At 35.8% G+C, this 14,749-nt stretch overlaps 1 protein-coding gene across 4 annotated transcripts in view; it reads left to right on the top strand.

Annotated features, from left to right (window-relative positions):
* egflam (EGF-like, fibronectin type III and laminin G domains) overlaps window positions 1-14,749 on the top strand; it is a 74,407-nt gene that overhangs the window by 19,120 nt on the left and 40,538 nt on the right. For all 4 annotated transcript variants that reach the window (XM_073951934.1, XM_073951932.1, XM_073951935.1 and 1 more), the window contains 5 exons: window positions 2,130-2,239; window positions 3,566-3,652; window positions 5,446-5,472; window positions 5,606-5,723; window positions 8,387-8,522. In XM_073951934.1, the coding sequence (XP_073808035.1) occupies window positions 2,130-2,239; window positions 3,566-3,652; window positions 5,446-5,472; window positions 5,606-5,723; window positions 8,387-8,522 (478 nt within the window). The remainder of the gene's footprint in view (window positions 1-2,129; window positions 2,240-3,565; window positions 3,653-5,445; window positions 5,473-5,605; window positions 5,724-8,386; window positions 8,523-14,749) is intronic.

Raw genomic sequence — 14,749 nt, 5'->3', positions numbered from 1 at the left:
AAGAGTTGTTGTAAAGCCATTTTTTCATTATTTTAGCTGTGCTTAGCGTTTTTGTCTTGGAAGGTAAACCTTTGACCCAGTCTGAGGTCCTGAGCACTCTAGAGAAGGTTTTTATCCAGGATATCCCTGTACTTGCACATTCATCTTTCCCTCGATTATCGTCCTGTCCTTATAGCTGAAAAACACCCAACACCAACCGGCAGATACAAAATGTCGTTTTTACTCTGGAGGGGCGACTGCGCTGACTGATTGTATGCCTGCTTTAGACAAACTATACATTACGAGAATGAAGCGCGGCTGCGGCTGGAAAACAGGTTGGATCTGTTTTAGTACGAATCATATTCTCACCAATAACGAACCGCTTGTCACCGACTCGGTCCCAGTCATTTCCCTCGCTGGCCAGCAGAGGCCGCCATCCCCGGACTTCTAAGCAATACATCATCCACCTAGACTGATTGTGCACACACCTGATCTGAATCCAGTTAACGACCCACGCTCCCTATATAAGCCGGCAAACATTTCTGAGCGTTATTCCCTGCCTGATCTTCTGTGCATTACCCCGGACTGTTTCTGACTCTGTGTTGCTTTCTGCCTGCCCTCGACCCACGCTTGTTATACGGACTCTGAACCACGCTGCCTGCCCACGACCCACGCTTGTTATTCAGACTCTGAACCACGCCGCCTGCCTCTGATCCATGCCTGGTAAATCACTCTGTGTCTGTCAGCCGCCAGCCCCCCGATCTATACTGAATGCTGTTGATGTGAGTTTGCACTTTAGTGTGTGTTGGATTTTTGTGTTTAAACTGTCTAATAAATACTGCAAAATGGATCCCTCCATGTCAGTCTCCTCGTTACACCGCTCCAGGGTTCGTTTGAAAGCGTACCGAGACCACCTCTTCAAGCAGGTCTTGGTACGCTTATTTGGTCCGCTTTTGGTGCGCACTCGAGTACGATTGCTGCATTCTCACCTGCCCAAAAAAACCACACCAAAAGGTAAAACGAACTCTTGTGCGATTCAATCATACTAAATACGGCAGGTGTGAAAGCACCCTTAGAGTCCTTCAGGTGTTTTTTTTTTTTTTTTTAGCAAACTCCATGTGGGCCTTTATGTGTCAGGCCACTCTGCCTTAAAGCCCCGACAGGTGGAGGGCTGTAGATATGATTGACTTTCTACAATTTAATCCTTTATCCTGACTGCATCTCTGGAGCTCAATCACAGTGATCTTTGGGTTCTTCTTTACCTCTCTCACTAAGGCTTACCTCTTCTCCCCTGATAGCTTAGTTTGGCCAGACCGCCAGCTCTAGGAAGGGTTCCGGTCATCTCAAACTTTTTCATTTAAAAATTATGGAGGCCGCTGTGCTCTTATGAGCCTTAAGAGCAGCAGATGTTTTTTGTAACCTTGGCCAGATCTGTGCCTTGCCACAGTTGTGTCTCTGAGCTCCTCAGGCAGTTCCTTTGACCTCATGATTGTCATTTGCTCTGGCATGCATTGTGAGCTGTAAGGTCTTTTATAGAAAGGTGTGGCTTTCCTAATCAAGTCCAGTCAGTATAATCAAACACAGCTGGACTCAAATGAAGGTGTAGACCAAGAGTGATCAGAAGAAATGGACAGCACAGAGTTAAATATATGAGTTACAGCAAAGGGTCTGAAAACTTAGGGCCATGCGATATTTCTGTTTCTTTTTAAATAAATCTGCAAAAATGACAACAATTGAGTGTTTTTCTGTCAATATAAGGATGCAGTGTGTACAGTAATGAGGAAAACAATGAACTTAAATGATTTTAGCAAATGGCTGCAATATAAAAAAAGAATGAAAAATTTAAGGGCATCTGAATACTTTCCATACCCACTATATCTATCTATCTATCTATCTATCTATCTATCTATCTATCTATCTATCTATCTATCTATCTATCTATCTATCTATCTATCTATCTATCTATCTATCTATCTATCTGTCTGTCTGTCTGTCTGTCTGTCTGTCTGTGTCTGTCTGTCTGTCTGTCTGTCTGTCTGTCTGTCTGTCTGTCTGTATGTATGTATTTTGTGTATGTATGTATACACACACACACAACATAATAACCTCTCTGCCAAGCTATATTCATGTGGTTTTGTGGTTCCTCTCAGAGAGGTTGAGTCCACCGCTGGACATCCAGCTGGAGACAGTGAACTGCACAGCGTTCAGTGTCCGGTGGAAAATGCCCCGCAGACACGTCAGCACCATCACTGGCTACAAGGTATAAACACCTTCAGCTTTAAATGTCTAATTTTTTTAATTTAATTCTTATTAACTTAATTCTTAAATAAAACTTATTTAATTCTCTAATAATTATTTTCTTTGCCTTGATGACAGTACATAATATTTTGCTAAATTTTATTTATTTTTTTCGCAAGATACTAGTATTCAGCTTAAAGTTCTATTAACTGTTTAGGTTAACTAGGCAAGTTAGGCACAGTCATTGCAAAATAGTGGTTTGTTTAGTAGCCAATTAAAAAAATTAAGAGTGTTAGCTAAATCAAAGAAATTAACATAACAAAACAATTCTTAAACTAAACTAGACGACAAATTCAAGTATTACAATGAAACCTTCAGAATCATCAGTGTATACAACACCCAATCTAAACTAATTAAACTAAAAACTCAAAATAGAGAGGTCTTAAAACGCTCCAGCTATTCTAACAGAACACAAACTAAGCTTATGCGAACATAATAAAATATGCCCTATTGTTCATTTTAGTATCCTACAACAACCATCAAAGCAATTCCTACTTAGAGCCAATGAAGTTCAAAAGATAAACTCGAATTACAGTTCAAGTCAAAATGATCTGCCCTCCTGTGAATTTCTTATTTTAAATATTTCCCAAACTCTGTTTAACAGAGCAAGGAATTTTTCACTGTATTTCATATACTGTTTTTTTTCTGGAGAAAGTCTTATTTATTTATTTATTTTTTGTCTTGAATAAAATCAGTTTTTAATAAAAAAAAATTAAGTAAAAAAAATGCTATTTCAATATTATTAGCCCCTTTAAGCGACATTGTTTTTTCTGTAGACAATAAAAATATTTGTTAAACAATGTCTTGCCTAATTAAATCCTTTAAATGTGACTTTAAGCTGAATATTAGTATCTTGAAAATATCTAGTAAAATATTATTTACTGTCATCATGGCAAGGATAAAAGAAATCAACAGTTATTAAAACTATTATGTTTAAAAAACGTGATGAAAAAATCTGTAAAATTTTTTAAATCTGAAAAAAAAATCTTCAACTGTGCATCAGAAACCTGAAGTAATGAATCAGAATGAAATAGAGCTTCATTTGAAGTATATTGGAGCATTGACAGGCCAATAATTTCAGAAGTAAAGGTACATGAGCTGTCACTGGGTGGTACCTTTTCAAAGAGTACACATTTGTATGTAAAGGGTTGATCTTGCTACCATAAAGATACATATTGGTACCTGAAAGCTACAAAAGTGTACTTCTAGAAACGTAGGAACTAATGTATACCTCTGATGCACCTCAAATTCTGGTGGTGTTCATGTATATGTTGATTTTATCAACCAGGTGTTTTACACAGAGATGAGGAATAATCGACCAACCAGCAATGCTGTTGTCCTGGAAGTCCCATTGAGTTTAGAAATGCTCACAACGGTACGTGCAACCTTTTATTTTATGATTCATACTTTTACTAGTGCTACTAATAATGCATTATTATTTATTATTACACTGTAAAACCCAACAGTCAACTTTATCAAATGACATGAGTATAGGTAACTCAAAAAGTTAATTCTGCTCATTTTAAAAGAGTTTTTAACTTTTAAGTTGAAGTAATGAGGTCTTTAACTCATTACTGTACCTTCAACACTGAGTAAGTTCACAGTACTCTAATAGATTAGTTTTTGAACTCAAATGGTTTGTAGCAATCGGTTTCCTCAAATGGTTTGAGTTGACTTAACTTATTGGGTTTCACTGTACTCAGGTGGTTTGAGTTCTCTTCATTTATTGGGTTCTACCGTGCTCAAATTGCTTCATTTACTCAAATGGATTAAGTTCACAGTACTCATTAGAATTAGTTTTTTTTTAAACTCAAATGGTTTGTATTGGTTTTCTCAAGCGGTTTGAATAGCCTTGATTGGGTTTTACAGTACTCAGTTGGTTTGAGTTCTCTTCATGTACTGAGTTGTACTGTGCTCAAACTGCTTCATCTACTCAAATTGATTAAGTTCACAGTACTCATTGGGATTATTTTTTTACTTAAATGGTTTGTTGCAATCGGTTTCCTCAAATGGTTTTAGTTAACTTTTTGGATTTTACAGTGTAGTAATATAAAAAAACAGTTTAGTATTTATTTCCCATTGGTGTTTAGTCTGTAGTATACAGTGTTTTGGGGTATAATATGTCCCAGTTTACTTTATTTTTGCTATCCTCTAACACATAAATAAACTATTTTCCTGGATTCACTAGTAAAAACAAATATCAAAAAGTATATGTGGTGTCTGAATAATAGTTTTCATATGTGCTGTACATGTTGTATATATTTAGATTTATACATGTAAATGTGTTTGTTTATTAATAAATGTAGGATATCATAATAGCTTAAACATTTATGATAAGTTTAATAATAATAACAATAGTAATAATAATAATAATAATAATATTAATAATAATAATAATGATAATAATAATAATAATAATAATAATAATAATAATAATAATAATAATAATAATAATAATGATAATAATAAAATTAGGGCTGTACAATATATCATTTCATTCAGTATTAATTTCTGCAATATTATTGAATTTATTTATAGAATTTAAACCATCTTGACATGAGACATTATAAAGTTTGCCACTTTAACGATTAAATGTGCTTATTTATTTATACAGTGAAGACTATAGTGTGTTATTTTATATTTTGATTATTGAATTTCTACACCTCAGTACTGTTAGACTTCACCAAAAACCATAAAGCAGTGTTCATTTTTATCTTTGTTCGACTGTTTTTATCTGTGCTTTAATTTATTTTAAATTTTTTAATTTAATTTATTTTGTGTATACATATATATTTTTTAAATAAATAGTTTTGTACATTTTATACAGATGCTCTCCCCTACAAAATCATCCCAATCAAGGCAGGGAGTTCTGTACAATTACGTAAACTATCGGTTTAAAGATATCAGCCTAATTTTGATATCGGACCGATAACGATAACATTAAAAATGTTTTTTAGCGGCCGATAGCGATATAGCCGCCGATATATCGTGCATCCCTAATTTTTATCCAAAATCATGCAGCCCTAATTAAATAAGTTGAAATTACTAGAATTATTACTAGAAATATTTGATTCAAATAAAAAATTTAAGTGAGCAATAATTATTTACAGTGCCTGATAATTCAACTACCATACGTTATGGCTTCAGCAGCATGTGTTTGTCTTTCAGGGGCAGTTTGATGGTCAAGCCAGCTTTGTGAGTAAATGCTCAACATCTGATTTTATTTTATTTTTTTATTTTTTGTGAATGTTATGAACCTGCTGTCCTGCATAGCTTGCTTATTTGTTTATTTGTTTATTTATTTATTTGTTTATTTATTTGTTTTTAGGATGTTGTAATTGGGAATCTGAAGGTGGCCACACAGTACCGAGTTAGTGTAGGAGCGTATGGCTGGGCAGGAGAGGGCAGACCCAGCATGCCCCGGGACATCAGCACTGGCTCTCATGGTGAGCAGATCAACACAAATGGTAACATTTTACTTAAAGAGGATGTTCATAAGACTGTCATGAACCTTAATTATCATGATAAGATACGTTATAAATATGAATGAGATTTTATGCATGCTTATGACAACTAAATCTCATTTGCTCAGTTATGTCATTTTAAATGCATAGATGACATGGTTTTTGTTATGACAAGTGAAATTAAGCATGTTGATTTTGTTAGCTCACATTGCAACTTTTGTGGTGAACAATTTATCTGTGCATATCATTAAGAAAGAAAAAAAAGGTTGCCCTTGTATTCAATGAAACCTGAAAACTCAGTATTTGTTTTCAGTTAAATTCTCAGATTAGGTCTGTCTGTGGTATTGGGTGTGGCTAACACACTTAAACACGCCCCTCCAACTGTCAGTTTTGACAACAAACAGAAGTGGTGAGCAGGAGGAGTCTGTTAGGTTGTAATAACTCTCCCCAAACCCTTTTCCCGATCTTTCTGAAAAAAATGCCTACTTTACTACATCCAATCAGCTTGCAGTGGCAAAAACAAGCCACGCCCACTGTTCTCTCATTTAATATGCCGTTTCTCTAGGAACTGAGTCACAATACGAAAAAAAAACAAAGGCTGCATCTTCCGGTTCATGTGGACTTTAACATTACCTAGACAACATGACTTGTCATAAATCTGTCATAAACAGGACTGTCATGAGTCCATTATTATTGTGTCATGAATGTTATGAACAGCATCATTAGTATTTTTATTGACCTTAACTGCAGTGGTACAAATTGAATTGGTCGTTAAGTTCAACATGTGCTCATTATGAAAACGTAGCCCTATATGCATTTCTGGAGATTTCGAATCAAGTAACCAGAGATAAGTATGGCTGACCAGCTGACCGCTTACCTCCGTATGGACAGCTTTCCTGCTGTTACCAGTTTGTCTAGTAGCTTGCTGCAGATGTTTGCGAACTTGAGACGCAGAGAGGAGATGACCATGATGACGAGGTTCGACCCTGGCGAAGAGCGGTGCCAAAAAGCGGGTAAGACAAAAACACTAAACAGAAGCCAAAAAATAAAGAAGTAAATAACGGTGAGAATGTGGTAAAATCAAATCAAGTGAGGGCTTTTCTTTTTCTGGATTGCTTTTTAAAACTGTTGGCTGGGTATAGGGAAGTGGGTGAATGGGTCAATCGGTGCTTTTGGAACGGAACGAAGGAGGAGGGTGAGTCGGTCAATCATTAGTCTGTCAGTTGACAGCGGCCTCTGGTAAAACAGCAAGTGTGAATGGCACTCGCCATTTTAGAAATTTTAGATCTGAAAAAGCGTACACAGCGGCCTCTGGTGGATTTTTTGAAAAAAAAAAACTGCAAAAGAAACATAGCTCCTGGAACAAATTTGGCACTCTCCAGAAAAGTGTATAGGGGTACGTTTTCAGAATGAGCCTGGGTTGATTAAAATGTAACTCAATATAAATGATGCTGTTATGAAATGATCTAACTTATTTTTCCTGTATACATACAGTTAAAGTCAGATTTATTAGCCCCCCTGAATTATTAGTCTCCTGTTTATATTTTCTTTAAGTTCTGTTTAATGGAAAGAAGATTTTTTTCAACACATTTCTAATCGTAATATTTTAACAACTCATTTCTAATAACTAATTTATTTTATCTTTGCCGTGATGAGAGTAAATAATATTTGACTAGATATTTTTCAAGACACTTTTATACAGCTTAAAGTCACGTTTAAAGGCTTAACTAGGTTAATTAGGTTAACTGGGCAGGTTAGGGTAATTAGGCAAGTTATTGTATAACGATGGTTTGTTCTGTAGGTTATCGAAAAAAAATATAGCTTAAAGGGGCTAAAAATTATGTCCTTAAAATGGATTTTAAAAAAAATAAACGGCTTTTATTCTAGCCAAAATAAAACAAATAAGACTTTCTCCAGAAGAAAAAATGTTATCAGACATACTGTGAAAATCTCCTTGCTCTGCTAAAAATCATTTATGAAATATTTAAAAAGAAAAGAAAATTCAAAGGGGGTGAATAATTCTGACTTCAACTGTATATATTATTTTTATGTTTGTGTACATTTTATCCAGATGCACTCCCCTACAAAGTAATCCCAATCAATGTAAGATTATTTCTTCTTTCCAAAAAGAGCCATCTCGTGAAATTGTTTATGGCGCAATTCGCATCGCAAAAAAAAAAAAAAAAACTAAATATTGAACTGTCAGGTTTTTTAAATGATCTGACAGAGAATTGACAATTTCACAGAGAAATTAAAATGACAGATTCAGTTAGTTTCACTGAAAAAAGTGATTAGAGAAATATTTATGACACAATCACAATGGCCTTGTGATAATTATGTTTATGTCAGGTTTATGACAAGTTATCATTTTTTGTTGTCATGATAAAGATAAAGATGTGTTATGATGTACAGTATCTGGACATGACTAGTTCAACTCAAATACTATCATCTTTGCATTTAAAATGACCTTACTGAGCGAATGACACTTAAAAGCATAACCATGCATAAATTCTCAGTTATATTAAACAATGTTATATTATGATAATAAAGGTGCCATGACATTCTCCTTCAAGTAAAATGTTTTCACACAGGCCACATGAGTTTAGATCATCAGTTAAGTAATCAGATGGAATGTTCTGTTCTAGAAAAGTGCATGCCTCCTGCTCCTCCAACACAGCCCAATGTGGTGGCAGTGTCCGACACTGAGCTGGCGATGTCATGGCAACATGGAGAGAGTGATGGAAGCGCACCTGTGCTCTACTTCCTGGTGGCCTATATCAGGTACATGTTCAGCAGATGGATGCCCGAATGCATGGACAGATGGATAGACGGAAAGATGTATAGATAGATGGATGGATATATGGATAGATGGATGGACGGGCGGGCTGATGGATGGAGGGTGTTCACTAATTAATTAATTGATGGACGGGTGGTTCAATGGGTGGATTGATAGATAGATGAATGAAGGAATGCACAGATAGAGGGATGGATGGATGTGTGGATGGACTGTTCATTAATTAATCAATTAATGGATGGATAGATAGATAGATAGATAGATAGATAGATAGATAGATAGATAGATAGATAGATAGATAGATAGATAGATAGATAGATGGATGGATGGATGGATGGATGGATGGATGGATGGATGGATGGATGGATGGATGGATGGATGGATGGATGGATGGATGGATGGATGAATTTATGAATGAATGCATAAATGAAGGAATGGGTAGATGGAAGGATGGATGGATGGATGGATGGATGGATGAATGGATGGGTGGTTGTGTGGGTTGATGGATGGATGGATGGATGGATGGAAAGATAGATAGATGGATAGACAGACAGACAGACAGATGAATGGATGGATGAATGAACAGATGGATGGATGGATGGATGGATGAATTTATGAATTAATGCACAAATGAAGGAATGGGTAGATGGATGGATGGATGGATGGATGGATGGATGGATGGATGGATGGGTGGATGGATAGACAGACAGACAGACAGATGAATGGATGGATGAATGAACAGATGGATGGATGGATAAACAGATGGATGATGGATAGATGGATGAACGGATAGACAGACGGATGAATGGATGAATGGTGTTCATTTATTAATTAATGGATGGACAGATTGTTCAATGGATGGATTGATGAATGAATAATGAATGAATGCATGAATGAATGCACAGATGGAGGGTGCATGGATGGATGGATGGATGGATAGGGTTCATTAAGTAATAAATAGATGGATTGATAGGTAGATGGATTGATTGATGGATTTATGAATAAGTGAATGCAGATAGATGCTTGGGTGGATGATAGATGGATGATGGATAGATTGATTGATGGATGGATTGACAAACAGATGGATGTTGGATGGTTGGACATACATAAAGATGCATGAACAGATGAGTGGATAGACATGAGTGGGTGAATGGATGGAGGGATGAATGGATGGTTGATTGTACAGATGGATAGATGAATGAACTCACAGACGGATGGATGGATGGATGGATAAACATTGATAGATAAATTGATCAGACAGACAAATACAGAATATGAATAGATAGGCAGATGATTGCAGTTTTTTCTCGGAAAAATATTTCCATTCAACTCCATTGACTCAATGACTTTCTTTTATTCTTTATTAATTTTTTGTAAATAATTAATTTGTTACAAGATGTTTTTTTCTGTGCATTGGCAGAGCTTTAGAGACAGACGGCTGTTTCTGCGTGTGATCTTTACCCCGTCAGTCTAGATGACTCATACAACTAATGCATTTCTGTGATAGTTACTGTTCCAGAACACAACTAACCCATTCAGACCACAGTGTGTTTGACCACACACATCAAACAACTGACCCGCAGCACACAACAGTCTGCTATTATGTGTGCTTCAGCTCCTGATAAATGACTGCTCAGTTGCTATTCCTCATTCTGCATTATTTCACTTTGAGAATAATTATAAAGTCATGAAATAAAACAAATGCAAATATGGGAATTATGCAGAGAACAAAAATTAATTTATAATTGAGCTACTTTTATGCTTAGCGTTCTTATCATCTCTGAGATAAATTCTGGAGTTATTTTAATATGACTTCAAACATAAAGACATTTAAACTTCATTTGAATGATTTCTGTATATTGTTTTAATACAGATTTGTTTGATTTTACTGTGATTTATTTAATAAATCTTTTTATTAATATTATTTATTTATATTATTTTATAAATATTTATTAAATTAATTATTTATAGGGTGGCGGGCATCACGGTGGCACAGTGGGTACGATCCCCTCACAACAAGAATGTCGCTGTTCCAAGCCTCGGCTGGTTCAGTTGGCATTTCTGTGTGGAGTTTGCATGTTCTCTTCGTGAACACGTTGGTTTCCTCCGGGTGCTCCAGTTTCCCTCACAGTCCAAACACATGTGCTATAGGTGAATTGGACGAACTAAATTGGCTGTAGTGTATGAATGTGAATGCAAAAGTGTATGGGTGTTTCCCAGTGATGGGTTGCAGCTGGGATGGGCATCTGCTGTGTAAAACATATACTGAATAAGTTGACGTGTCATTCCTCTGTGGCGACCCCTGATTATTAAAGGGACTTAGCTGAAAAGGAAATGAATCAATAAATGAATTATTATTTAAGTATTTGTATTATTGACGAAATATTTTAATGTAAACTTAACTCCAGTTGTTTTACTGTACAATAAAAAAACTCAATAAAAGTAAGATTAACAGAATATTTTTGAAGTTTATAATATTCATAATATATATATATATGTGTGTGTATATATGTAAATATATATGTATATACATATATATGTGTGTGTGTGTGTGCATGTATGTACTGTATATATATTTACATATATATATATATATATATATATATATATATATATATATATACATTATTTATATATATATATATATATATATATATATATATATATGCTTAATATTTTGCATACTGTTTAATTATATTATTTAATCTTAATAATTTCTTAAAATCTGTTATTAATTTTCAAAACAAGATACAGTATGAATTGAAGGAATAGTTGAGCAAAATAGCAATATTATATTACATCTTTTGTACTGTAATTATTTTCATATAACACACACTTTACTTGTCATCTAGTCCACAATGTGTAAAAATGTGTCTTGATGTTTTTTTTTCTCAGCTACCTATACGAAGGGTGCTGCATTTGTAGTTCAAATGCTGCTGTATATGTGCACATACAGTGTATGTGTGTGTATTTGGGTGTGAAATCAGTGTGTTTGTAATCCTGGTTAATAATTATGCAACAGGACCAGCAGATTAGGTTCATCCCCGCAGACCGTCTGCTTCTCAGATTAACAACCTTTCACGTAAATCTGGCTAATTTATCGTCTCTGTGTGTTGGAAAAGCACAAACCGCAGATGTGTCTCAATTCTTTTAATCTGAAGTGATATTTGATGCTCGCAAAGTGGAATATTCTCATTTTCAGTAGATCAATAGATCCAGAAGGTGACCCTATAGCCAAAATATTTATTTATGGACTGATTATATATATATATATATATATATATATATATATATAACTTGTCTTTCAGACTCGGCTTGCATACTGTTTTTAACATACTATATACACTACCTGACAAAAGTCTTGTCATCAATCCCAGTTGTAAGAGCAACAAATAATATCTTGACTTCTATTGGTCATTTAGAAAAGTGTCAGAAGATAGATTTTTTTTAGATGAATCATCTGTTGAGCTGCATCCAAATCATCACAAATACTGCAGAAGACCTATTGGAACCTGCATAGTCCCAAGTTTCTTACAGAAATCAGTCAAGTTTGGTGAAGAAAAAATCATGGTTTGGGGTTACATTCAGTATGGTGGCGTGCGAGAGATCTGCAGAGTGGATGATGAACATCAACAGCCTGAGGTATCAAGACATTTGTGCTGCCCATTACTTTACACACTACAGGAGAGGGCGAATTCTTCAGCAGGATAGCGCTCCTTCTCATACTTCAGCCTCCACATCAAGGTTCCTGAAAGCAAAGAAGGTCAAGGTGCTCCAGAATGGACCAGCCCAGTCTCCAGAAATGAACATTATTAAGCATGTCTGGGGTAAGATGGAGGAGGAGACATTGAAGATGAAGCCAAAGAACCTTGATGAACTCTGGGAGTCCTGCAGGAACGCTTTCTTTGCCATTCCAGATGACTTTATTAATCAGTGATTTGAGTCATTGCAGAGATGTATGAATGCAGTCCTCCAAGCTCATGATGGAGTCAGACACAACATTCATTCTTTTTTCATGACTTTATATTCTATACTGGACATTATTTCTGTTAAGTGACAAGACTTTTGTCTAAGTAAAATCAGGCCTTACTGTCCTAAAATTGTTATAAATTAAGGCATGATCATATTTTATTTGAGTAAAATAAGCATAATCTAGAGGCCTTTGCCTTTCATATAAGCCACTTCTGATACCAAATGATCAACTAGAAGTTATTTTTTTCCCTAAAACTTGGATTGGCGACTAGACTTTTGTCAAGTAGTGCAGTGTGGAAGTATGCAATTTTGGATGCAGCGACTCTAAAATTAGCATTAGCAATTTTTTTTTTCTTTTTGCATAGGTCCCATGTACGCATTCAGTTTTTAGTGTTTAGGTTAAGTTCAGTTTAGCTCAGGTCAGTGTGGTTAATAACCACTAATGAGAGTCCAGACACTGAAGAGCAAATCCATCGATGCACAGCTCTACAGATCCCAAACCATGCATCACAGGAATCAGTCTCATGCTCTCCACTCCTCCATGAACACCACAGCAGCTGCTCAGGATACGGCCTGGTCCAGGATTATGGAAACCGTGGGATCATCTCGCTGCTGGTCTTGGATCAAATCAGTGACTGCATAGTCTGAGGGCCTCGGGATGAGAATCCCCAGGTGGAAAAAGAGAATAAAGAGAATAATTAGTGTAGCTGCTGTTCATAGTGTATATAAACGAGATGCAGAAACCTGCGTGGAGCACATTCATGTATTATACCGCTAAGTGAAGCACTGTGTGTATGCTTTACTAAAAAGGCAATCTATTTTTGAAATGCGAGAGTGTGTCTGAACCTCGGACGTTATCAGTAAGGCTATTCCAGAGTTTAGGAGCCATAAACGAGAAGGCTCGACCTCCTCGACTTTGCTATTCTAGGTACAACCAGAAGCCCTGAGTTTTGAGATCTTAAAGAGTGAGTTGGATTGTAGCGAGACAGAAGGTTGGTTAGATAAACAAGAGCTAGATTATTTAAAGCTTTATATGTAAGAAGTAATATTTTAAAATCAATATAAAACTTAAGAGGCAGCCAGTGTAAGGAGGATAAAATTGGAGTGATCATATTTTCTAGACCTGGTAATAACTCTGGCAGTTGCGTTTTGTACTAGCTGAAGTTTGTTAATAGAGGATGCTGGGCATTACAGCATTACAGTAGTCTAGCCTAGAATTCATAAAAGCATGGACTAGCTTTTCTGCATCTGTGATGGATAGCATACTTTGTGACTTAGCGATATTTCTCTGATGAAAGAAGGCAATTTTTGTGACATGGGAGATAGGATTTTCAAAACTTAAATTGTTGTCCAATATGACACCCACATCTTTTATAGTAGTGCTAACGTTAACTTTGTATCCCTCTAATTGCAGGTTGAGTTGTGAGATCTGCCGTGAACAGGATTTAGGCCCAATAAGTAATAATTCTGTTTTGTCTGAGAAAAAGTTGGTCATGCAGTCTTTAACATCTTTTATACATTCAGTTAGCTTTGACAGTTCAGACGTCTTATCAGGTTTAGTTGAAATATACAATTGAGTATCATCTGCATAGCAGTGAAAGCTGATCCCATGTCTTCTAATAATGTCTCCCAGGGGTAGCATGTAAATTGTAAACAGTAAAGGGCCTAAAACTGATCCTTGAGGCACCCCATACTTTACTGGGCTAACTTGTGAAAGCTGCCCATTAATATTCACGGACTTGTAAAGGGTCAGCCAAGTTTTCTTACTTAGATTTTTTTTGTTGTTCTTTTCTAGTCCAAATAGCTTAAAATTATAAAATCAAGACGCATTTTCTAGACAAGAATTATTGCTTTGTTTTAAGAAGTAATACGCCAAAATTAAGTAATTTTTTTAAAACAAGCTAAATAATCTGCCAATGGGGTGAGCAAAATAATCTACATTTTTCCATTTGACATAAGATTAATTTTTTTACCCTATTGGCAGATTATTTTGCCCTTTTTAAGGAAAAACTTACATCATTCATTCATTTTCTTGTCGGCTTAGTCCCTTTATTAATCTGGGATCGCCACAACGGAATGAACCACCAACTTATCTGGCAAGTTTTTACGCAGCGGATGCCCTTCCAGCCACAACCCATCTCTGGGAACCATCCACACACACATTCACACACACACTCATACACTACGGACAATTTAGCCTACCCAATTCACCTGTACCGCATGTCTTTGGACTGTGGGGGAA

Source organism: Danio rerio, chromosome 5 (assembly GCF_049306965.1).
Source record: "Danio rerio strain Tuebingen ecotype United States chromosome 5, GRCz12tu, whole genome shotgun sequence".
In the NCBI taxonomy this organism is placed as follows: domain Eukaryota; kingdom Metazoa; phylum Chordata; class Actinopteri; order Cypriniformes; family Danionidae; genus Danio; species Danio rerio.
The sequence above is the reverse complement of the archived record's forward strand: the minus strand, read 5'-3'. Positions and strand labels throughout refer to the sequence as shown.